The sequence below is a fragment of the Mastigoproctus giganteus genome, chromosome 2, assembly GCF_048544385.1.
Source record: "Mastigoproctus giganteus isolate SK-2022 chromosome 2, ASM4854438v1, whole genome shotgun sequence".
In the NCBI taxonomy this organism is placed as follows: Eukaryota; Metazoa; Arthropoda; class Arachnida; order Uropygi; family Thelyphonidae; genus Mastigoproctus; species Mastigoproctus giganteus.
The window spans coordinates 217,412,656-217,440,138 of record NC_143576.1 but is presented as its reverse complement, the minus strand read 5'-3'; the positions used below and the strand labels follow the sequence as shown (position 1 = coordinate 217,440,138).

Genomic DNA, 27,483 nt, shown 5'->3' with positions numbered 1-27,483 from the left:
CTCGAACAATCCGGGCGGTGTGGCATGGCTCATTATTCAGCTGAAAGACGGCACCGCCAGAGGGGAAGACCGTTTCCATGAAAGGTTGTACCTGGTCACCAATGATTTTTAGGTAGATGGTAGACGTCAGAGTGTCCGGCACATGGATGTTGACCCAGGGTATCCCAGCAGAATATCACCCAAAGCATGACACCGCCGCCACCGGCTTGTTATCGTCCCACGGTGCATCCAGGCGCCATCACTTTCCCAGGTAAACGATGCACACGTACCCGGCCGTCCACATGGTGCAACAGGAAACGTAATTCATCAGACCAGACGACCTTCCAATCCAGTTTCGATGCTCGCGTGCCCATTTTAGGCACTGTTGTTGTTTGGTTTTTAGGAGCATTAGCAACTATGGCCATATTGCTCCGGGAATATGCGGTGGTCATTCCCTAACCTTTCCGCATCCTCCGTATTTGGTGGTGACGGGCTCGAACCCCGGTCTAATCAAGAAGCGTGTGCTACGCACTGCTGCTCCTTCCCACCTGGCTACGGAGGCGCCTTTTAGGCACTGTCACTGGTGAACCATGCGGTTAGCATGGGCACTCGGAGCGGTCTGCGGCTACGCAGCCCCATTTCAGCAAGGTTCGATGTACTGTGTGTTGTGACACATTACTTCCGTTCACCAGTATTCCAATTACGGGCTAGTTGCGCCACAGTCGCCCTTCTGTTGCCACGTACCAACCGGGAGAGTCTTCACTCACCTCGATCATCGATGAGCCGTGGTCGTCCAACACCTCGCCGGCGATCCGTGGGTTTCCCCTCCTCGGACCACTTTCGGTAGGTACTAACCACGGCTGACCGTAAGCATCCCACCAGCCGTGTCGTTTCGGATATGCTCTGACCCAGTCGTCTGGCATTACAATTTGGCCTTTGTCAAACTCGCTTAAGTCCGCTGCCCTTCCCATCTTAAGAACAAGAGTAACACGGATTAACGGAGCTCAGTATCAGATGTTTTTTATACCGTGTCCCAACCCGCGCACGCCGTAGTTTACCTGCAGTTGCTTCGATAACGACTCGCTGGTCATAAAGTTTTGGCTCATCGGTGTATTTCATAATTTAGAGAAAGGAACTGGATTGTTGAAGTAATTAGAATTTTTGAGAAGGGACAAGTCTATCTGATGATAGTGTATTGAGTTGAAAAGAAATATGCATCTATGTTCATGACTCATAAACCGTAAATCATGTCTACCCAAAATGAGGAGCCAGTACTGGTTTGGTTTAACTGGCGGCGTGTGCATTAAGCTCCAAGGATACGAAGAATGTGTGGTGTTACTGTATTTCACCTTTAATTTCATGTATTCTTTGATCAGTTTCTGAAAATAATTTGGCATGTTCTGAAAGTGCGATAAAAGTTCTTCCCATCAAGACAGAATTTAAACCCAAGCCTTTCCCACATGGTATGGAAGGTATATCACCATTACTACATAATTCTGCAATTTAATGGAAGTATGGTCGCCTCTTGACTGACAAAAACACCTTTCATAATGGGTTCTTATGCTGCGTACAGCACCAGTAATACCTTTTAATAATGACTCCCACTCATTTACAAAAGCTTAGTACAAAAGGGTTTATTATTATTATTATTTTAGGATTACCCGTAATTAAATACATTAACCCGTATTTGTGTCTGTAAATTGCGTATGTTCTATGGTTGATTTGCCTGTTTTGCTGGATGAAAAAACCCCAGTAACTGGGGATAAAAACCTTGCTATCTACGCCTGAGACCAACTAACTCAGCCACGGAGTGAAAAAAAGCCCATTAAAGTTCCTCGTGTCATTGACGGGATTCGAACCCAGGCCTTTTCCACTCGGTGTGGGGAGGACGGTAACGATACCACTGTGCTACCCGCACAGACTACAGAAGGGTTTTAGGAAGGTTGACTTCCTCCAATTTGTCTTCTTGTAAAGGATCCTAGGCATGCTCATTTGGATTCATGTTAGGAAATAAGCCTGGCCATTCCTTCTGGAGAATATCCTTGTATTGAAGGAATTTGTTGACCAGTTCAGCCCCTTGTAATAGAGAAGTGTCACCCATGAAACTTAATTCAGGTCTGTGATATTGCAGGAAAGTCTATGCTTTTAGGATCTTGTCCCTATGCCTTTAAGCAGTCAAGATGCCTCTCTAAAATGTGTACATAAGTGAGTCCATTCATAATGATACCTCCCATACCATCATACAGTTGTTATGATATAAAGATGTTCAGGTATTCCAAAGTATCTCTCTCTGCAGAACAGAGGCTGAAATGTCCTCTCTCTGCAGAACAGAGGCTGAAATGTCCTCTCTCTGCAGAACAGAGGCTGAAATGTCAAGGTTTTTTATTAATTTAAAGGTAATTTTTTATGATGAATTTTTTATGAGATTATTTTAGATGGCAAGTGCTGTTTTTAAATAGTTTATTTTATATTTTTTTTCTCTTTTTACTTTAAATAATTAAATTTCATTGGTTTTTATATATTGATTAAATTTATATATTAAATTTTGTATATTGATTAACCATTGATTAAATACATTAAATTTTTTTTTCACAGATGAAAGTAGTGTGCAACTTGACACTTCCCATTCAGGATCAAGAGGTAATTTTTTTTAATTTTCCTAGGTAAAATAATAATTGTAATTAATGATATTTGAATGAAACACTTTTGTACCTTGTATGAAGATTGCTGCTAAATGTGACAGGTGGTAATTGAGAGGTGCTCCCTTCAACTAACCAAACAATTTAATTATCAAATAAGCAACATCATTAGTTAATTATGCCATTTTTAATTTTTACTTTAAATTGAAATTGAAATTCTTGTCTTATAACCAGCTAATAATATATCCTTATTATTCATAAATTCATGTTCAGTTTCTGCTTCTGATCATTCAGTACAAGAATAGTGTACAGTCTGCTGTACAAGGTTACATTAGTAATTGGAGTTATGTATCAGAGAAATATAGTAATGAATACTCTTCCATTAAATGTCCGTATGAAAAATTAAAAAAAAGCTGTTTCTTTGGAAATTCACATAAAAGCAGGATCAGATTGAGCAGGATCAGATTGGGCACTGAAATACAGGCAAATTTCCTGATAGTGATCATCCCAACCACACCCATAGGCTCTAAGCAGCAAGACCTACTGAACATATAAATAAAACAAATTTTAAATTCTGCACCTTATGTTATTCTTAAATTTATTAAAAATATTCTCACAAAAAAATGGAAAAAATTATGATTGTTCTTGTTCTGCTGTAAATTTTTGGTGCAAGTGTGTGGCAACAGGGCAGTTTGCATGTTGTGGAAGTTCAAAACTCAAAGCTGTGTTACCTTATAAAGAGTAAAGAACTCTATAATGAAACTGAAAAGAAAGATAAGTATCTTTCAATCATACAATTACTGAAACTGACTTCTACCTCCACTGTATCAGGACTACCTATCCCTATATCTAGTTCTTCCATCAAAAAAATCATCCCATCTCCTATCATACCAAGAATATGGCTGTTTGGTGAAATGGTCTTTTTTTAATTACTAGTAAGTCAAACACAGTTTTATAGGTATAATTTACTAATTTTTCCTGTTGTTTAAAAATTGCCTTTTTGTATCTTACAACTTGTCTCATATCATTTTAATGATTTGATATTCACAGTTTTGTTGTTTGCAAGGATTTGCCAGGCTCTTAACTCCCATATTGGTGAGGGATAGTTGCAGCTCAAAAAAAAAAGTTGAGGAGCCCCTTTTAGCTGCCAATCCACTCCTGCACAAAAGTGGAAAGTCGAAAGTACTTATAGAAGAGAAACTCATAGACATTAATGTTGCAGCGATCAAGATCTTGAAGAAGTCTCTAAAATTTTCATCCCAGAGTGGCATATTTACTCTGCTCATAAAAATTTGGTGCTCCAAAAAATATTATACATATATCTCTATGAAGTGAGAGTGTTATACAAGTTTCTGAGGCCATATATAGTACTGATATTTATTAATGAGACATGTAATTCCTGATTGAAGAACTGCATATTTTTTTTCCTGGAAAAATTAAGCATGGTTTCGTTCATGAGATGTTATGTGGTGCTGAAAATTTGAAGTTTGATTTTCAGTTTCACAAAGAGACTTTGTCATTATTCTCTTTAATAAGACAATCAACAGTTAAGTTTGCAGTTAACTGTAGCAGAGAGTATATTGCAGTTGTAGAAATATTATCAAGAATATTGCAGTTGTAGAAATATTATGCAAAGAATATTGCAGTTGTAGAAATATTATCATCAGATAAACTCAAACATGATCCCAACATGACACTGCAACTGCTCACACCTTTCACATCTCCTTGGCATGCTTTTTGAAGTCTGTTCCATAAGCAGCTGAATTATAAAGGATTATGGATACCAAGAAGGCTAGATTTTAGCTCACTTAATTTATTTTCACTATTTTTTAAAGGATACCGTTAGAGTTCTGTGACATGTGTGGCTACTAGTGGGATGAAGAAAATTATCTGCTACCTCTTCCCACCAAACAAAAGTTGATGATTTCTGGTGAATTAGCTATACTTTGTCCATCATACACTAGCTCATGTGGTAATAATAAATAATCATTTATTTTCAAGGGTACAGATAAGTCTATAACGGCCTTGTAGCTATCAGTAGGAATAAACAAAAATTGTGCATATTTTAAAGAACAACAGTATTAAACATATTAATAGCAATTGAGTTAATATGTGAATACATAATCCTTAACTGGATTTGAAGATAAAATTTTATATGTAGAACTTGGATGCATATCAAGGTAGCGTTTGTTAGAGTTTAGTGGCATTGAAATTGTCCATTAAATTTATTTTTGGGTGGCATGGGGTTCCGAACGTCCAGGTAGAGGTCTGCAGTGTTGTAGGCTGGTCTGGAAATTGAGATAATGCTAACACTTTTCTGTCAAGGATTAGAGTGATGAAGTCTCCAGTTATTTCTGGTTTAAAATTTGAGTTCTGTAGATTCTTTTAGGTAAAAATTGAAAATGTTTTACTTGAAAGGTTTTGAAATAGTTTAAATGTAAAGTTTGTAATACAACATAATAACTATTTCTGAAGTTATAGGTAATTGAAAATAAACCATATAAAAATGTTTTAAGCAATTTTTTAAGTGGCACATGAAATTATTTTAATTTTTGGATTTATCATGTAGGTAAACGTAATACCACACATGGCATTAATATAATTGAAGGGCCGAAATAGAAACATTGATGAAAATTGGCAAAGAGAGGCTAAAATTTTAACATTCAAAATTTATGTTATCTTGGAATATCTCATATACAAGTTAGTATATGAGATTCCATACTCATATTCTAGGAGTATGGAACAGCTAAAATTTGTGCATTTTTTAACCTATTTTGGGTTAACTACCTCAGATTTAAGTAATCATGTGATTTATATATATTGATTAAATACTTTCAATTCATTTTTTACAGGCGAAAGCAGTGTAGGCTTTGACACTTGGTCTTATTCAGGATCATCAGGTAACTTGGTATTAGTATTACTATTAACATTGACAAGATGATGCAAGGAAACAATTTGATGCAGTATTAGCCAAAAAAAAAAAAAAAACACTTAACCATTTCATTTACCCATTTCTTCTAATAATTTATGCAGTCATTCTTTAAATAATTTATTTAGACTACCAACTTCCATAACACCAAGTGTTATGGAAGTTGGTATTCCAACAATCACTTTCTGGCTGAAAAAAATTTTTTGCATGTTGCAGCTTTCCTTTTCAGTTTAGATTTATGCTCCGTTGTGTATGCCATCAGAGCAAAAGTAAAGTTGTCATCTGCATCATACTTCATAATGCTTGGTTATAAATTGCCAATAAATATATATATTTATTTTATTGTTAGTTTTTTTTAATTTTGAAATGCTAAAAAAATGAATTACCATTGATGACACACATTTTGCAATAATTATCATCAGCCATCATCATTCCACTGCAGGATGAGCAACTTTCCAGTTCCTTCTGTTTTTTGCAATGGCCATCCATTTACTACCCACAAACTCATGAATTTCATCTGTCCATCTCCGTCGTTTTCTTCCAGGTTTTCTTCTAGCTCCTCTTGGGTACCATTCTGTTATTCTTTTAGTCCATCTGTCATCATGTCTTCGAGCTATGTGTCCTGCCCAAGACCATTTTAGTTCTTTAGTTTTGATAAGAATGTTTATTTGAGTTTGCTGCCTAATTCATGTGTTTCTCTTCTTATCTAACAGTCTGATTCCCAATATAATTTGTTTCATTCTTCACTGTGTAGTTCTCAGCTTCACTTCCATTCTTTTGGTGAGTGCCCAAGTTTCACTTCCATAAGTCATGGTGGGGAGTATACATTGGTTCATTATTTTACGTTTCAGACAAATTGGGATATTGCTCCTCAGCATGTGACTATATTTACTGAATGCTATCCATCCAAAATTTATTCTTCTCTTGACTTCAGCCATTTATAATTATTACAGCTAAATGACCTGTCCCAGATAAGTATATGACTCCACCTTTTCAATCACTGCTCCTTCAATCATTATGTGTCCTTTCTGTGGCATACTTGTTCATCATTACTTTTGTTTTAGCCATATTCATCTTTAGCCCAAAATCTTTACTAACTCTGCATAACTGATTAAGATTTTCCTCTAATTCTTTGGGATCATGGCTTATGACCACAATGTCATCTGCAAATTGTAAATGGTTTAGGTACTCTTCATTCATATTGACTCCTTTTTGCGACCATTCTAATCTTCTGAAAACTTCCTCAATGGCAGTAGTAAACAACTTCGGAGATATTGTGTCTCATTGTCGAACTCCTTTCTCATTATTTTTGCAATAATATTTGTGTATTATTCTGAGGCTAACAGTTTGTGAAAATTTGAAGGTCAGCTGAATTTGTACCAATATGAGGTTTTTTTTTTGGCCAGTGTAGAATAAGCCTGGTCTGTATTACACCATATGGCAAATACTAATGTTAATACTACATGGTTGGAAGGGTGGGCTAGGAGGCACAGAAATACCTAAGCTTGGCAAAGCTTGGCACAAAGCTTGGCACTTACTTCACTAATTCTTAGAGCATATCCAAATTTTGATTAATTCCTGTGTATAAGAATAAAAGATAGTTGTGTAAATAAATTTAAAAACCTTTTAACTTTTAGCTGCAAAATCCTAGTATTCTGGACCCTCTCAGCCATTGTTGCTGTCAGCGAACTAGTGGAGCCTTATGGCTGTTTTTTGCTTTAAGTAAACTAATCCTGATTGATTTTGTAATATCGAACAACTAATTGATTTTGTAATAACTGAGAGAAAAGTGGAGGAGAAATTGTTGAAGTTAAACATAAAAAAGGCACCTGGGGTGGATGAGATCTATCCAGTTATATTAAAGGAGGCAGCAAAGGAAGTAAGCAAACCCTTAGCCATAATTATGAGAGCTTTCTTAGACTCAAGTGAGATCCCCATGGACTGGAGGTGTGCAAAGATATCATCAATTCACAAAGGGGGTTCAAAAGGTGACACAAGTAACTATAGACCTTTTAGTTTAACTTGTCTTCCGGGGAAAATAATGGAACCACTGGTTAAAGAAGCATTGCAGGATCATCTAGACTACTGCAGTAATAGTTAAGACACAACATGGGTTTGTTAAAGGGAGGTCTTGTCTGACAAATTTGATTGGATACTATGATGTGATCACAAAGGAACTGAATGCCAAAAATAATTTTGATATCATATACTTGGATTTCAGGAAAGCTTTTGATACTGTTGCACATGGAAGACTGCTGTACAAGTTGGAGAGATATGGCATTAATGGTAATTTGCTACAAGACATAAAGGGATGGTTAAGTGGGAAATGACAGAGAGTGGTAATCAATGGATACTGCTCTTCGTTAATAAATGTTATTAGTGGAGTTCTCCAGGGTTCGGCGTTGGGCCCATTGTTGTTTTGTATATTTATCAATGATATTGATGAAGGTTGTCCAAGTCCAAGTTTGCAGATGATTGGTAGGGTTGTAGAGTTGTTAACAACAGTAAAGACCATATGCTACTCCAACTGGATCTAGATAAGTTGGGCAAATGGGTTGAGAAGTGGCAAGTGGAGTTTAACATTGAGAAATACAAAGTACTGCATATGAGTAGCAATAACTGAAGAGAAATGTACCAACTGTGTGGTACTACACTTGGGGAAGTGGAAAGTGAAAAAGACTTGGGGGTAATTGTGCAGTCGAATATGAAGTTTGCTGAGCAGTGCAGAGAGGCTGCCAGGGCAGGTCATGGAGTCTTGTCAATGATATATAGGAATTTTACTAGCAGGGACAGGGAGGTGATTATCCCATTATACAAGGCAATGGTCAGGCCACACCTAGAGTACTGTGTACAGGTCTGGAGGCCTCATTTTAGGAAAGATGTAGAGTTGCTAGAACGAGTACAAAGATTGGTGAGGGGAACAAAGCGGTGCTCTTACCAAGAAAGGCTTAAGTTCTGCAAATTGCAGTGCCTAGAGAGTAGGCACCTGCGAGGTGATCTGATTGAGGTGTATAAGGCCTTGAATGGCTTGAGCAAGCTGAATGCTGATGGGATTCTTCCTATTGCTCAGATTAAGAACCTGAGGAGCCACAAATTCAAATTTAGGAAAGACAGTTGTAGAATAGATGTGCAGAAATTTGCCTTTAGCCAGCGGGTAGTTGATTGGTGGAACCGACTTCCATCTTTTGTTATAGAAGTTGATAGCCTAAATAAATTTAAGGCTGAGCTGGACAGAAATTTGTAACGTATGGAGGGGTGAAATGGGAAGGTTTTTGTTTTTTTTTTATTTTTGTGGCTGATGCTGCATAAGCTTGCTTTCTTGCATCGTATGCCTCTACTAATGCTAATCCTCTAATTTAATTACAATATATATATATATTTTTTTTTTTTTCTTTTATTCAGTGTCATAACTAGAAAAAGTGGGCCCCAATGATAGGCCCTGCCTGAAAATATTTGTTTTGGTAAAAATAAAAAAGCTTTAAAAACAAATCCTTAACAATTGCCCTGGAAGCAGCAGCTATGCTAATACCATTTCACCTTTGTTCACTGCAGTTTCACTTGTGCTGTGCAGCTAGCTAACAATAAACATGCTTTGTGTGAAAAAAATTATTGTTCTTAGACATAGTAAATTTTATCATAAACATAACTAAAAAACTTGCATTTTTACTTAATTAAAGTTTTTTTTGTTTCGAGCAGGAGGGCAGTGAGTCCCTTTCAGTTGTCGGCCCCAGTGCACCACATTAGCTGAATTGGCATAGTTATGCCTCTGCTTTTATTACTACTTCTAGTAAATGCACAGTGCTATATTCAATTAAGGATGACACGAATTTCATCAATGCTCAGCTCTTAGAAATTTTCACTTTCAGACCACGAGAAACCATTGCATCTAGGCAGTGTTTGAATTAGGATTTGTTTATTAGCAACAAAATCTACTGAATCCTTGAATACTTCTGTGACCATTCTAATCTTCTGAAAGCTTCCTCAAGGGCAGCAGTAAACAACTTCGGAGATATTGTGTCTCCTTGTTGAACTCCTTTCTCAATTTTAAATTTGCTACTGTCTTTGTCTAGTCTAATAAAGGAGGTAGCGTTCTCATGTATTTTCTTCAAAATCATAATATACAGAGTATCTATACATTGTCCTTCCAGTGCCCGAAACATTGCCTTATGCTGTATGGAGTCAAATGTCTTTTCATAATCCACAAATGCCAGGCATAATGGTGCTTTCTCCATTAGCTGTGATATTATGTGAAGGTGATCCATAGTTGAGAATCCTATCCTAAAGCCAGCTTGCTCTTTGGGTGGATTCTCACCAAGTATTCTTTCTAATCTGTTAGTAATGACTCTTGTGAACAACTTGTAGATGTGGGATAACAAGATTATTGGTCTAAAATTTCCAAACTCTGATTTATCTCCTTTCTTATGCAGCAAAACTATGATTGCATTATTCCACTGCTTAGGCATCACACCTTTTCTAATGCACTTTGTGAAGAGCCTTGCCAGTTTTTGTGTTATGTCTCTTCCTCCCAATTTTAACAACTCTACAGTAACTTCATCTTCCCTAGGGGCTTTCTGATTCTTCATTTTCTTCAATGCATGTTCTACCGCATCAGGAAGAATATCAAGTATCTTGTATGTATTGCTACTTTGCAATCCATCTTCCCCACTGCTGGCATCATTCCCTCGCTCCTTGTATAATTCAATATAGTAGTCGTCTGCTATTTGAATTATGCCTTCTCTTCTGTTTATAAGTACACCATTGCTATTCTTCAGTTTCAGTATCATTTGTCTTTCTGTATTACTCCTCATGGCTGCTGATTTAAATCCTTTGTTTTCCCTTAATGCTTGTTCTACTTTTCTTGTGATAAATCTTCTTAGGTCCTCTCTGAGTCTCTTTCTAATGGCTTTGCATAACTGAGTATACTCAATTTTCTCCTTGTCAATGTTTATTTTGCTCTTCATTTGTCGCCTTCAGTTCATCATGACAAGTGTTTCTTGACTAATTTTTTCTTCTTTGGATTTCTTTTTACCTATAGGATTCTTGGGCTTTATCACTTTCAGAAAGTTGTAATATTCCTCATCAATATCTTGGTCCTGAGCAGTCTGCAGAAGCTGAAACTTGTTCTTAAGTTAGCATTAGCATTAGTAGAGGCATATGATACAAGAAAGCGAGCTTATGCAGCATCAGCCAAAAAAAAAAAAAAAAAACCACTTCCATTTCACCCCTCCATTCGTTCAAAATACCTGTCCAGTTGAGCCTTAAATTTATTTAAGCTATCAAATTCCACAACAAGAGATGGAAGTCTGTTCCACCAACCAACTACCCGCTGTGTAAAGGCAAATTTCTGCACACCTATTCTACATCTGTCTTTCCTCAATCTGAATTTAAGCCCTCTCAGGTCATTATTTGGAGCAAGAGGAAGAATCCCATCAGCATTGAGCATGCTCAAACCATTAAAGGCTTTATACACCTCAATCAGATCACCTCGCAGGTGCCTAATCTCCAGATTATGTTTTGCAGTAATTTGCAAAGCCTTTCGTTGTAAGAGCAACCCTTTGTTCCATTCACTAATCTTGTTGCCCTTCTCTGTACTCATTCCAAAAGCTCTACATCCTTCTTAAAATGAGGCCTCCAGACCTGTATACAGTACTCAACTTGTGGCCTGACCATTGCCTTATACAAGGGAATAATCACCTCCTTATCCCTGCTAGAAAAATTCCTGTATATCATTGACAAGACACCATGAGCCTCTCTTGCAGACAGTCTGCACTGCTCAGAAAACTTCATATCTGCCTGCACAATTACCCCCAGGTTCTTTTCATTCTCTACCACTGTCAGTGTGGTACAATAGAGTTGATACGTAACTCTGGGATTACCGCTTCCCATATGTAGTACTTTACATTTGTCAATGTAAAACTTCATTTACCACCTCTCAGCACATCTGCTCAACTTTTCTAGATCTTGTTGCAGCAGTGTATGCTCGAAACATAAGTAGGCAGAGTAATAAAAAGATAAAATAATATCACAGTGGCCTATTCTTAAAGACTTTGTGCGTTTTTCTATTGTATTTGTTTGTTTATTTTCCAAAGTATGTTTATTTTACAAAGCAAACTTGGACAAATAAATACGAAACTTATTAATTTGGCCACTGAAACTAAAAAATATATTGAATTTAATTCAAAACGTATTTTGAATTTAATATTATTTTAATGATAATGAGAGACTAGGTCAGAACTCCACAAGAGGGCTTATTATTTTTTTCATATGAAGTCCATAACTTTATTTTAGTTGTTAGCAGGGTACAGATATGAGCGAGATGTGGGCAAAGCTTCTAAATTTTTACAGCACCGTAGTCGAGTTTGTAGAGCATTACTATTCTTCTTTACCACCATTAGCTCTAACTCCGAACCAAGGTCATTAAATTAATAGTTTTTTTGTCAAAATTTATTATCGTATTAAAATCAAGAACAAAATTCGAAAGAGACATTAATATGCTGTATGTGTATTCTATATTTTCTGCACGTATGGTATAAGACTGGTTGGCCACCCACTGCAAGCGTGCCAACTGTGGAAGGCCTCCCAATTCTAGAATAATTCCTGTATATCATTGACAAGACACCTTGAGCTACTCTTGCAGCCCATCTGCACTGCTCAGAGAACTTCATATCGGCCTGCACAATTATCCCCAGGTACTTTTCATTCTCTACTACTGTCAGTGTAGTACCACAGAGTTGATACGTTGCTCTGGGATTGCTGTTTCCCATATAAAACTTTATTTGCCACCTCTCAGCCCATCTGCTCAACCTTTCCAGAGCCTGTTGCAGCAGCATAGCGTCAGTAGTGTCCTTAACAACCCTCCCTACCTATGTATCATATGCAAACTTGGACATTAAGTTTGATATACTATCGTCAATATCATTTATAAATACAGAAAATAATAATGGACCCAACCCTGAACCCTGAGGGACTCCACTAATAACATTAGTCCACGATGAGCTGTGTCCATTGATTATTACTCTCTGTCTTCTCCCACTCAACCATCCCATTATCCACAGCAGCAATTTGCCTCCAATGCCACACTGCTCCACTTTGTGCAGCAGTCTTCCATGTGCAACAGTATCAAAAGCCTTTCTAAGATCCAAATATATAATAACAAAGTTATTCCCTGCATCCAGTTCTTTTGTGACTGCATCATAGTATCCAATCAAGTTGGTCAGGCAAGACTTCCCCTTAACAAAACCATGCTGTGTCTGAGCTATAACTGAAGTCTTGTCTAAATGATCCTGCAGTGCTTCTTTAACCAGTGCCTCCATTAATTTTCCTGGAACAGAAGTTAAGCTCACAGGTCTATAATTACTTGTGTCAGCCTTTGATCCTCCTTTGTGAATTGGGGTCACATTTGCACATTTCCAGTCTATGGGTACCTCCCCTGAGTCCAAGGAAGCTCTCATAATTATGGCTAAGGGTTTGCTTACTTCCTTTGCTGCCTCCTTTAATATAACTGGATAGATCCCATCCACCCCAGGTGCCTTTCTTGTGTTTATCTTCAACAGTTTCTCCTCCACTTTACTCCCAGTTATTTCAAGATTCTGTAGCTTACTGCTAGAGTTGAATACACCTCTGGCATTCCCCTCGCTGAATAACTCCTCATGTGTGAATGTCGATGCAAAATATTCATTTATTTTGTTAGCTACCTGAGCAGGATCATCAACACTTGACCCATCAATATCAAGTGGACCAATCTGATTCATCCCCTTCCTTCTAGAGTTTACATAAGTAAAGAACTCTTTGCTGTTTTTCTTTGCATCCCTTGCCAAGGATTTCTCATAATCTGCCTTCGCCTGCCTAACCTCCTTTGTAACTTGGTTGCATATCAACTTGTATCTATCATAGGCTTCTGTGTCATGTGTTAATTTGTATGTATCCCATGCATTTTTCTTCTCTACCATATGCCTCATTAGTTCATCTGACATCCATTTTGGTCTAAACCTTGAACAATATTTCTTAGTTGGTATGTAAAGCCTAGTAGCTTCCAAGATAAGTTCTTTGAATGCTTCCCATTTTGAATTTGCTGTTGGTAACATCATCAGTTGGTCCCACTGTATAGAATTTAAATGCTGTCTCAGTCCATCGTAGTCGCCTTTACGGAAGCAATAACCCTTCCCTTTACCCCTAATGGTAGTTACCTCTTTGAGTAAATCCCACTTCAGCACACTGTGATCACTGCCACCTAGTGGTTCGTTTATCTGCAGATTCTTAATGCATGAAGAATCACTGCTGATAATCAAATCAAGAGTATTACTCCCTCTAGTTGCCTCCCGAACATGCTGATGTAGAAAACAATCATCCAATAAATCCACAAAAGCCCTGCTAGTGTGTGAGTAACCAGCCCCCAAATTCCAGTCAATATCTGGGAAATTAAAATCTCCCATTATAAGACACTCTGATTTACTGGCTCACTCTATTTCCCTGTACAGTTCTTTATTATACTCATCAGAGTCATTAGGCCTATAGCATACTCCTACTCTCAATTTTGATCTCCCAATGTTTATGTCACACCAAACTGACTCCACACTGCACTGTCGAGCGATGTCGACTGGCTTCACTTCCTTGGTTTTTATGTGTTTCTTAACTAATAGCATAACCCCTCCCCCCTTCCTATCCTGTCTATCCTTTCTGTAGAAGTTGTACTCCCCAAATTGCAGTTCTGCATCCCTTATTTCTGTGTGACACCACGTCTCTGATATCCCAACAATATCTGCCTTCGATGTTTTGAGCAATACCTCAAATTCATCAAATTTATTTACTATACTCCTAGCATTGGTGTACACGCGAGTATACCTGCACCTGTTTCTATTCTTAGCTACCCTAACACAACCCATGTGTTTACTATTACCGTAATGGCTCCCAGCAGTCTCTGAAATACCATGCATCTTGTTTTTCAGGCTTCTGCTCATTCTAATAGAAGCAGTGCAAGAATCTCTTTCACCTCTGCCAGTGGCTACTGTCAATCTATTGGTCTTTGTCTCCCCCCAAGCTAGCGGTTTTCTGACCCCACCTAACACTGCCTCGATAGCATCAGCAAATATTCTTGCACCCTTTCTATTTAAGTGTATCCCATCCCTGTAGAAGCAATCTCTCCTGTTAACAAGTACAGTCCAGGCTGAAAAAAATTCTACCCCTTGAGCCTTGCACAATCTTTCCAGGGCCGAATTGATCGACAAGGCTCTCATCATATACTCCCTCCTATCGTGTCTGGGCAGAATTGCAGACACTTTCAAATTCAACCCTAATTCTCGGCTTTTGTTCAACAGTGACCTGTACTTGTTAAGTAATTCTGCCGGTCTCCTACTCTTAATATTATTAGTGCCAACGTGTACAACTATATCACCTTTTGTGCCCTTAAAAGATGATATTCGCTCTACAACGTCATCAACCTTTGCCCCTGGCAGACATACCCTGGTCCTGTTCTACCTATCTTTTTTACAAAGCATGTTCCCCGTTTCCCTGACAATAGAGTCACCAACAACTACTAGTTCCTTCGGGACCAGCGCATTCTGCCTTAGGGGTTGTCTCTGTGTCACGCGATGCCCACGTGCAAGCTCTGGTGTTGATGTGGGCAGCTGAGAGCTTGATGGGCCCTCAATTTAGTTTCTTCGAGGGCATCCACCCTGTCCTTCAAGCCCTCATATAGGCCCACAAGAACGCCGAGTTGTTGCCTGATATCGATACACTCCTTGCATCGCACACACACAGACATCCCCCTTGGCAGTATCATGTCCCGTACCCGATTGCTCTGCAAACATCAAGCAAACAGTGCATTTTATAAGGCTGTCAGTCAGAGGACAACTGCCCCCCTCAGTTTTGCTCTGAGCCACAGCACTTCCATTAGCTTGAGCCTTTTGCTTTGCTGCTCTGGTCTGAGTCATGATTCTATTAATTTATTAATTAATTATGTTATGTTATTAATTATATTACGTTTGTAATCTAAGTCGTTATATGTATTTATTTAAACGTACAATTTAACTGCTAACGAAGTTCATCTAACGCTATCTAGTACGGTATATAACCTACGGTATATCTAGTACGGTATCACAATGGCGGGAAAGCGGTAGTTACGAACGGTAGTTACGAACACGTGAAAACCCTTACCGATACTTTTACAAGGCCGAGTAAAGAATAAATACACCAAATTAATCAAAAAATCACAAAATCATGTTATACTACTAAATTTAAATCAACAGTTTTAGAAAAACAATAATTTCAAATCAATAAATAAGAAAAATCCACTTAGCGGCTTTGAACACGACCGTCACTAGTAGCCTCGTCAGCCCGAGGCTGACGAGGCCCTCGACAGCAAATTCAAAATGGTAAGCATTCAAGGAACTAATCTTGGAAGCTACCAGGCTTTACATACCAACCAAGAAATATTGCTAAAGGTTCAGGCCTAAATGGTTGCCAGATGAACTAATGAGACAGATGGCAGAGAAAAAAAATGCATGGGATACATACAAATTAATGGGTGACATGGAAGCCTATGATAGATATAAGTTGGTCTGTAACCAAGTCACAAAGGAGATTAGGCAGGCAAAGGCAGATTATGAGAAATCCTTGGCAAAGGATGCAAAGAAAAACAGAAAAGAGTTCTTTACCTATTTAAACTCAAGAAGGAAAGGGATGAATCAGATTGGTCCACTGGATGTTGATGGTTCAACAGTTGAGGATCCTGCTCAGGTGGCTAACAAGGTAAACGAGTATTTTGCATCTACATTCACACATGAAGAGTTATTCAGGAAGGGGAATGTCGTAGGTGAAGTAAACATTGGCAGTGAGCTAGATGATTTTCTAATAACTGAGAGGAAAGTGGAGGAGAAATTGTTGAGGATAAACATAAAAAAGGCACCCGGGGTGGATGCGATCTATCCAGTTATATTAAAGGAGGCAGCAAAGGAAGTAAGCAAACCCCTAGCCATAATTATGAGAGCTTCTTTGGACTCAGGGGAGGTACCCATGGACTGGACATGTGCAAATGTAACCCCAATTCACAAAGGAGGATCAAAGGCTGACACAAGTAATTATAGACCTGTTAGTTTAACTTCGGTTCCAGGAAAATTAATGGAGGCACTGGTTAAAGAAGCACTGCAGGATCATCTGGACAAGAATTCAGTTATAGCTCAGACACAGCATGGTTTTGTTAAGGGCAGGTCTTGTCTGACCAATTTGATTGGATACTACGATGTAGTCACAAAAGAACTGGATGCAGGGAATAACTTTGATATTATATATTTGGATCTTAGAAAGGCTTTTGATACTGTTGCGCATGGCAGACTGCTGCACAAATTGGAGCAGTGTGGCATTGGAGGCAAATTGCTGCTATAGATAAAGGGATGGTTGAGTGGCAGAAGACAGAGTGGTAATCAATGGACACTGCTCAACGTGGACTAATGTTATTAGTGGAGTTCCTCAGGGTTCAGTGTTGGGTCCATTGTTGTTTTCTGTATTTATTAATGATATAGATGATGGTATATCAAGCTTAATATCCAAGTTTGCAGATGATACAAAGGTTGGCAGGGTTGTTAAGGACACTACTGATGCTATGCTGCTGCAACAGGATCTGGAAAGGTTGAGCAGATGGGCTGAGAGGTGGCAAATGAAGTTTAACATTGACAAATGTAAAGTACTACATATGGGAAACAGTAACCCCAGATCAACGTATCAGCTCTGTGGTACTAAACTGACAGTGGTAGAGAATGAAAAGGACCTGGGGGTAATTGTGCAGGCAGATATGAAGTTCTCTGAGCAGTGCAGACGAGCTGCAAGAGTAGCTCATGGTGTCTTGTCAATGATATACAGGAATTTTTCTAGCAGGAATAGGGATGTGATTATTCCCTTGTATAAGGCATTGGTCAGGCCACACCTAGAGTACTGTATACAGGTCTGGAGACCTCATTTCAAGAAGGATGTAGAGCTGCTGGAACGAGTACAGAGGAGGGCAACAAGATTAGTGAATGGAACAAAGGGTTGCTCTTACGAAGAAAGGCTTAAGTTTTGCAAATTACAGAGTCTGGAGACTAGGCATCGGCGAGGTGATCTGATAGAGGTGTATAAGGCTTTGAATCGCTTGAGTATGCTCAATGCTGATGGGATTCTTCCTCTTGCTCAGAATAATCACCTGAGAGGGCATAAATTCAAATTGAGGAAGGACGGATTCGGATAGATGTGCGGTAATTTGCCTTTAGCCAGCGGGCAGTTGGTTTGTGGAATAGACTTCCATCACTTGTTGTTGAAGTTGATAGCCTAAACAAATTTAAGGCTCAGCTGGACAGGTATTTCGAACAAATGGAGGGGTGAAATGGGAGTAGTGGTTGTGCTTTTTTTTTTTTTTTTGGCTGATGCTGAATAAGCTTGCTTTCTTGCATCATATGCCTCTACTAATGCTAATGCTAATAGGCTTTTGATACTGTTGCACATGGAAGACTGCTGCACAAATTTGAGCCGTGTGGCATTGGAGGCAAATTGCTGCTATGGATAAAGGGGTGGTTGAGGGGGTGAAGACAGAGAGTGGTAATCAATGGACACTGCTCATCATGGACTAATGTTATTGGTGGAGTTCCTCAGGGTTCAGTATTGGGACCATTATTGTTTTCTGTAATTTATAAATGATACTGAAGTTGGTATATCAAGCTTAATGTCCAAGTTTGCAGACGATATGAAGGTTGGCAGGGTTGTCAAGGACACTACTGACACTATGCTACTGCAACAGGATCTGGAAATGTTGAGCAGATGGGCTGAGAGGTGGCAAATGAAGTTTGATATTGACAAATGTAAAGTACTACATATGGGAAACAGCAACCCCAGAGCAACGTATCAACTCTGTGGTACTACACTGACAGTGGTAGAGAATGAAAGGGACCTGGGGTGGTTGTGCAGGCAGATATGAAGTTTTCTAACAGTGCAGACGGGCTGCAAGAGTAGCTCATGGTGTGTTGTCGATGATCTATAGGAATTTTTCTAGCAGGGATAAGGAAGTGATTGCCTTGTATAAGGCAATGGTCGGGCCACAAGTGATTGCCTTGTATAAGGCAATGGTCGGGCCACACCTAGAGTACTGTATACAGGTCTGGAGGCCTCATTTCAAGAAGGATGTAGGGATGCTGGAACGAGTACAGAGAAGGGCAACAAGATTGGTGAATGGAACAAAGGGGTGCTCTTATGAAGAAAGGCTTAAGTTTTGCAAATTACAGTGTCTGGAGACTAGGCACCTGCGAGGTGATCTGATTGAGGTGTATAAAGCCTTGAATGGTTTGAGCATGCTCAATGCTGATGGGATTCTTCCTCTTGCTCAGAAAAATCACCTGAGAGGGCATAAATTCAAATTGAGGAAAGACAGATGTAGGATAGACGTGAGGAAATTTGCTTTTAGCCAGCGGGTGGTTGGTTGGTGGAACAGACTTCCATCCCTTGTAGTGGAAGTTGATAGCCTAAATAAGTTTAGGCTCAGCTGGACAGGTATTTCGAATGAACAGAGGGGTGAAGTGGAAGTGGTTATTTTTTATTTATTTATTTATTATTTATTTTTTTTTGGCTGATGCTGCATAAACTTGCTTTCTTGCATCAAATGCCTCTACTAATGCTAATTAGTGTGGATGAAGTCGATTTCATTAGTTGTTAATCCATTTGGAGACCTCCATGTCCACTTTCAGTTCACCCTTTCCTCGAAAAAAGTGTTCATTACTGACAATCCTTAAGATTCTGCAAATTCCACAAGTCTTTCACCTCTTTCATTTCTTTCACCTATTCCAAAATTTCGTATAGTTCCCCTTTCTGTGTGTTTTGTCTGTTTCCAAACTTAGCATTGAAGTCCCTCATAATGATAGTGTAGTGGGTTTTCTGCTCATCTAGAAGACTCTCAATTTTGGTGTACATTTCTTCAATGTCTTCGTCATCACGGCTCAATGTTGGTGCATAAATCATTATAATCTTTAGCTTGTACCTCTTAGAAATCCTGAGTATTAGTCTTGACACCTTTGGTGATGTACCTTTGAATTCCAAAATGTTTTTTATATCTTTATGGACCAGAAAGCCAACTCCACCTTCACTCCTTTCACTGTTTCCATTGGGGTATAGCTGATTTTCACTTGATAAACTTATATGTGATTCATTTCTTCTTCTTGTTTCAGCCAAACTGATTATGTTCCAATTCACATTTTCTAATTCCTTTTCCAGCCCTAATATCCTGTCTTCACCGATGAGCGATCTTACGTTGTAACAGGTCAAGTAAAGTTTCCGTGCATGGCAGCCTGGTCATACCCAGAGATTCTTAGCACCCTCTGCTTCCACTCTGATCCTCTCGCTGCTGTAAGAGGGGGAGGGAAAGCTGCTGGGGACTGAGGGCCATTTGTTTCATCATACCGTCATGTGCTGGAGGGTTTGGTCTTTTCCTCTTCACACTGATCAGGCATCTTGAAGGGAACCACTCTACACGATTGTTGCCTCCTAAGTGATGTAACAGGGCTTACCATCGAGAAGGTGTGCATGAGTGGATTTTAGGGAGGCAGACCAAACAGACTTCTCCTAAATCTTCTGTAATAGAAAGATATTGGATCCATCAGTGTTTTAGACTGAGTGTCTGATAACACACAGAATACCCGTTCCCCTCTAAGCCCCTTATATAAATAAATAAATAAATAATTAATTATTTATTTATTATAATCTGTTTGGCCAGAGGAGTTAATACATCATTGTAACCATTACAACTATCCAGTCAACTATTAACTATTGTGTTACAATAGTTAATAGTTGACTGGATAGTTGAAACATATAAGCTCCAGCTCTCACAATGTGCACGCCCATGTACATTGCTCCAGGACTACCATCAATTCCAATTTTATACAACTGATTAATTGTATAATTGATTGATTTTTAACAACACAATTTTAACTAAACAGATGCAAGCCAATTAGATGACACTATGACACTAGTAGATTCAGCATTTCTCCACAGCACTCTATTCAAGATAGCAACATTTTACATTGCGAAAAACATCCAAGTCAAAAAATTTAATTAATATGACATTTTATTCTTTCATTTTTTTGTGTTTTATTTCTTGTGTTATGTTATATTTCTATTATATTTGTGTTAACTAAGTATTTCATTCATAAGATTACTAGTAAAGAGCTTTTGCCACTGTTAATATAAAAAGTATATATGGTAGAACTTTAAAAATCCAGTATTCAGAAATCTGGAATCTTCTAAAATCAAGCACTTTGAATATTTCTCTGAGTGTAGTCAACTATACAAGGGAAGAGGGGAGATAGGTTAGCCAGACTTAAAAAAAAAATGCACTGGGGATGTCAGATTTATGCATTATGTTCCTTTAATAATTACTAAACACCACTTTCTGTTTTACTTATTTAGACATATTTACATATAGACTGCGTATCATTGTTATTATTTATTTGCAATGTATAAAATCATTAATTTTTCAAGATGTTCAGTACTGATTCACAGTATAGTACTTAAACTTCTGTTGCTAATATGGTGTCTGACAGGTGTTACTTTTAAACATTGTTTGCTATTTTTTAAATTTGCAAATGAAATCAATTCCTCTTAGTGCGAGGATGCAGAATTTTATGCTCATGGAAATGGATAAGTTTTTGCAAATTTTTACTGTATTTTTGATTAATTAACATATTACATTGTGTTTTACAAATAGCTTAAATAGCCTTAATCACATTCGTTAGCTTATTTTTAAGTTTAGCTAGTGATTTTGTAAGTTACGACTTATACTCATACTGTTATTGTATTGGTGTTTTGGCATGAATACAGTGAACCCCAGTTTTACGATTGGTTCACTGTATGATAAAATCACTTTACAGTGGACTCTCCATAATAAAATACCATTCACTATACGATATGTACTAAATGCTGGTCATTGTGATTACTTTTGTGAATTGCATTTTAATTCTATTAAAAGGCCTAATAACTGTGATGAGTATACCAAACAGCTATACTGTATAGGGAAATAGAATGGGCCAGCAAATGCTGGCCCACTTAACTTTGCAAAAGTTGACTGTGGGTTGGTCACTCACACACTAGTAAGACTTTTGTGGATTTCTTGGACGGCTTTGCAGATGTTGACTGTGGGTTGGTCACTCACACACTAGTAAGACTTTTGTGGATTTCTTGGACGGCTGTTTTCTACCTGTTTCAGCATGTTAGAGAGGCAACAGAGGAAGAAATACTCTTGATCTGGCTATCAGCAGTAAGTCTTCATGCATTAAGGATCTGTAGGTGACAGTACATTACTGCAACAGTATCTTGGAAAGTGGAGCAGATGGACTGAGGTTGTTGTTTGTTATTTGGTTTTTAGGAGCATTAGCAACTAAGGCCATATTGCTCCTGGGATATGCGGTGGTCATTCCCTGACCTTTCCGCATCCTCTGTATTTGGTGGTCACGGGCTCGAACCCAGGTCTAATCAAGAAGCGTATGCTACGCACTGCCGCTCCTGCCTACCTGGCTACGGAGACACCCAGATAGACTGAGAGGTGGCAACATCAACAAATGCAAAGTACTGCATATGGGTAGCAGTAACCCCAGAGTAATGTACAAACTGTGCAGTACTACATTCAGGGTACTGGAGAATGAAAAAGACCTGGGGATAATTGTGCAGGCAGATATGAAGTTTTCTGAGCAGTGCAGACAGGCTGCAAGAGTGGCTCATGGGGTCAATGATATGCAGGAATTTTGCTAGCAGGGATAAGGAAGTGATTGTCCCATTGTATAAGGCAATGGTCAGGCCACACCTTGAGTACTGCATACAGGTCTGGAGGTCTCATTATAGGAAGGATGTAGAGCTGCTGGAACAAGTACAGAGAAAGCTATGAGGTTGGTGTGTGGAACAAAAGAGTTGTTCTTACCAAGAAAGGTGTAAGTTCTGCAATTTGCAGCATCTGGAGATAAGGTACCTGCAAGGTGATATGATTGAAGTGTATTAGGCCTTGAATGGTTTAAGCAAGCTCAATGTTAATGGGATTCTTTCTCTCACTCAGATTATGCACCTGAAGGGACATGAATTCAAATTGAGGAAAGACAGTTGTAGAACAGATGTGTAGAAATTTGCCTTTAGCCAGCAGTTATTTGACAGCTTAAATAAATTCAGGGCAGAACTAGACAAACTTTTGGAGTGAATGGATGCATGAAATGGGAAGGGATTTTTTTTTTTGGCTGGTGCTGTATAAGCTTGCTTTCTTGCATCAGTCTACTAATGCTAATGGTAAACTGCCAGATGCCACGTGAGCATGTGTTTCAGTTTGTGGAATGAATGACCTTAAATTCTAAAAAAATAAAAAAATCTTTCTTTATTGTTATTGGTTTTTCTCATTTATTTTAATTCAGTATTTTTAAACTGATTTTAGCAAATCATAATTAAATCACCATTTTCAATTCTGTAAAAAAGCTGAATATTTATTTTTTATAATTTAAACAGAAAGGGTACCTCAGAGATGCCACATAAGTTCTTTTTAAATTGGGGAAATGAGATGGAAGGTTAATAGTTCAGTAGTATATATTTAGTTTTTAAGGCAATTTGATTGCTGTAATCATATCACACTATTTATACGTCATATTAAAAAATTGGACAATCACAACACCATTGCTGGAGGTTGCATTCAAACCTATGACCTTTATTTCTTAGAAAACTGTGTTACCCACTGCACCAATCTGACAGCACAGGTTAGTATTTTGATTTAACACTAACAATCATCATGCTGTGGAGATCATAGGGATCAAAGTTACTGTATTATCTAATAAAAATAACAGATTACCCCTGATTACCTGAATACTTATTATATGCATATAATCTTCAAAAAAAACCAAAACAAAACACCAGAATTTTCAAAAATGTGGCATGTGCTGGTTCCTGAGAAGGCCCAATTTGAGGTTCTGCTGTGTTTACTGTTTGACTGATGTATCTGTGTCTCTGAACATATATATGCATGTTTGGGCCAGATGATTTCAATATTCATATAATGGATGGTTGAGCACATTTTTGCCGATTGCGGCACCTCCGTAGCCAGGTGGGCAGGAGCAGCAGTGCATAGCACACGCTTCTTGATTAGACCGGGGTTCGAGCCCGTGAGCCACCAAATACGGCGGATGCGAAAAGGTCAAGGAATGACCACCGCATATCCCCGGAGCAATATGGCCTTAGTTGCTAATGCTCCTAAAAACCAAATAACAACAACATTTGCTGATTATGTACATAAAATTCAGGTTATACTTTCCCTTTTATATATACAGGGTGTCTAAAAAATATTGGTACAAATGTTTCGGGAAGTTAGGTAACATCTAAAGGAATGTGAATCGCATAGGAACCCATAATCGGAAACGTCACGGGAAAGTAGTAGCAGAGGCACAAGAAGCAGAAATGACACAAGACAGTAATTAGTGGCAAACATTTATTTGACATAATATTAACAATGGAGTACAAGATGGATGCATTTCAATGATGTTACAACAGATGCTCAAAGGTTCCATCATTAGACACAATGCATGTGTGATACCGACGCAGCATGGATTGGCAGACACGGGCGGACACGGTTGAACACACCTGGAGTTTCTTTGACAGTAGCAGCAGTACAGACGAGTCTCGCCATGAGATCCATTTCCGTCTCCACAGGCGATTCATACACAATAGATATGAGGATCCCCCCACAGAAAGAAATCAAGGCTCGATAAATCAGGTGAGCGTGGGGGCCAGGCAACGGGTCCACCACGGCCAATCCATCGACGCCCAAAACATCTGTTCAAATGGTCACGAACACACCTTCCATAATGGGCAGACGCCCTGTCATGTTGAAACCAAATGTTGCATCTCACATTTGCTGGAACATCGTCAAGTAACCCTGGTAGAACTTGTTCAAGAAAGATCCGATGTTTAGCGGAGTTCATGTGGGATGGTAACAGGTATGGGCTGACTAAGCAGTCACCAACCATACCTGCCCACACATTTATTGCGAAGTGATGTTGTGCCGCATGGGGGTGCACACCGTGTTGGTTGTCCTGAGCCGACACATGAACATTGTGCTGATTGAATAAGCCTTCCCGAGTGAAATAAGCCTCATCCGTGAACAAAACATAGGCTGGAAAATTCAAGTCTTGAACAATTTCTTGACGGAACCACTGCGCAATAGCGACACGTGCAGGATGATCTTGGAGGGAGCAGTAACTGAACCCTTTGGAGGTGTAAGGAATCTTCATGCCAGACACTCCTAAGGCAGAGGCAACGACACGTGTGCTGGTAGTAGGATTATTCTGGACGGCATTCAACACACTTTCTTTCATGGCAGGAGTTCGTGTCGAACGTGGTCTGCCCACACTACTCCTGTTACCTCTAAGTGACCCATAATCGCACAAATTTTGATGCACATGTGCGAACAAACAGTGGTCCGGTACATGTCTGTCTGGGAAGCGTTCTCCATAAATTCATTGAGCGGCTCGTCCATTGCCCTCTGCTAATCCATACACTAGGTGCATGTCTGCCAGCTCACAGTTCATATATCGATGCATGCTCTTCGTGCAACGACTACTGCGCCGTCTACAGACTTACGGTGACGTTTCTGGTTATGGGTTCCTATGCGATTCACATTCCTTTAGATGTTACCTACCTCCCCTAAATGTTTGTACCAATATTTTTGAGACACCCTGTATATATAACTTTGAGAAACTAAAAACATTTTACTTATTCATAAGATAATTTATAATAATAATAATAAGATATAAGCTAATTCTTATTTAACTGTACAGGAGATAATTCCTAGCATAGTGGTACAGTTACAAAATGCAGCCTTGAGAGACACAAATAAGTCAATCAGAGAGGCATATAACTAAGGCACCAAATTTTATAATTGCCCATGGCAATTATAAAATTTTCATCTGTTCTGCAGTGAAACAAAGGGTGGTCACTCCTGAACTAGATAATGAAAATAATAATGATTTTATTTCCCATAGGTCCTGAATATTGGTCAAATTTTTGTAAGTCATGTAATGGCAGACAGCAGTCACCTATATCCTTAACCTACTCTGTTGCAAAGGAAAAAAAACTTGAATGCATACATTTTGAAGGCTATGACCTAGCTCTTTGTGAAGCAAAACTTAAAAATACAGGTCATACAGGTAAAATTTAGTGTATATATTTATGTGCATGTGTGTTATTTTTATGTGCATGTGTGTGATTTTTATGTGCATGTAAAGCCATATCTTATATGTAAATTAGCTGAAATATTGTTAACTTTTGTTAATAATAAGAAAAGATACTTTTGTTCCACTTTTAGTTATTTTTGTGTTTATTATTAAATTGAGAGTAGATTGGTGGATATGGAGAGATGAAGAAGAGGGTCGAGGGTCAAGGATAGGGAGATATGGAGCAGTAGTTGAGTGTATGCATGGACCCTGCCCTTTGTAGAACAACAATAATAATAATTATTAAATATCTCATTATTTTTAGTTACACTATTATATAAAGGAAGCACTTCATTAATAAATACCATAATAATACAATACCTTGCCAATTGTAGGGATTACATTTCTGAAAGTGTTTATGGTTAGCAAATCGATGACTGGCAAAAAAAAAGAAAACGATATTCCTGGCTCAAAAATTATTTTTGCATAATATATTTAGTGTTAATATATTGTTATATATATTTACTAGCCATTATGCCATGTGTATACTGAACAGAAATATAGAGGGCATTGTATTGTAAAGCATGTGTGTGTGAATATTTCTATGAGTTAGCAGGTGTGAGAAGTGTGATGTATCCAGTCCCATCATTTGAGCTTCTCATGCTCTTAATGAAAGCAGAGAGAATTCAGTTTTTAGCAATTATGCCAGAACTTAAAAAAAAAGAGAACTTTGTCCATGAGGTAATAGGTGTAATCAAAAAGTTCAGAGATTCAACTAATATTTGTAAAATGATGAGGGCTTACTGGCTATTTGGATGAATATCCAAATAGCCAGTAAGCTTCATCTGGAGGCATTTCTGATAGGCTTCTTTTGGCATTGTTAATATTTCCTGTGTTGTGTTCTGAATAATTTTCTTCATCATTGCAAACTGGTGACCATTCAAGGGAGCATTAAGCTTCGAAAACAAAAAACAAAAGTTGCAGGGAGCTATGGCAGTTGAGGGACCACAGTGATGGAGTGCACCTCAGAAAACCTTAAATGGAAAGCACTTAGTGCGCAGGGGTATTGTCATGAAGTAAGTGCCAATTCCCTGAAGACCACTTTCCAGCCATTTCCTCTGGCATTGGGCACTCACTGTAGAACTATTTTGTAGTGGTTCACTGCCCATGCAGGACAAATTAAAAATGAACAATGTCCTATGAATCAAAATATACAATAATCATGATTTTCACATTTGTTCCTTGGAGAAGACTGGGCTTTTGTTTCTAGGTTAAAGTGGAAGTAGTAACCTCAGAATACCACACTCAAGATAATGAAGAAGGAAAAAGACCTGGGGTAATTATACAGTTCTCTGAGCAGTGCAGACTTGCTGCTAGGAAAACTCATGAGGTTTTACCAATGATATACAGAAATTTTGCTAGCCGGGACAAGGATATGATCATATCATCTCCTTGTCCACATCTTGAGCACTGCATATATGTCTGGAAGTCTCGTTTTAGGAAGGATGTGGGTATGTTGGAACAGGTGTAGAGAAGAGCAACACAATTAGTCAGGGACACAAAAGAATACCCTTAACAAGAAAGACCTCGGTTCTGCAAATTGTAGCATCTGAAAATCGGGCACAAGTGAGGCAACCTGATTGAAGTGTTTAAGGCTTTTAAATGGATTGAGTAAATTAAATGCTGATCCTAATTCTTTTTAGATGATACACATAATGGAACATAAATTTAAGTTGAAAAAGATTGGTTGCAG

The 27,483-nt window shown here is 38.5% G+C and overlaps 1 protein-coding gene across 1 annotated transcript in view; it reads left to right on the top strand.

Annotated features, from left to right (window-relative positions):
- Positions 1-27,483, top strand: part of LOC150090095 (putative carbonic anhydrase 3) — a 65,585-nt gene that overhangs the window by 14,454 nt on the left and 23,648 nt on the right. Inside the window, exons 3-5 of the mRNA XM_090390172.1 lie at positions 7,185-7,269; positions 25,560-25,724; positions 25,883-25,987. Coding sequence (XP_090246298.1) covers positions 7,185-7,269; positions 25,560-25,724; positions 25,883-25,987 — 355 coding nt within the window. The remainder of the gene's footprint in view (positions 1-7,184; positions 7,270-25,559; positions 25,725-25,882; positions 25,988-27,483) is intronic.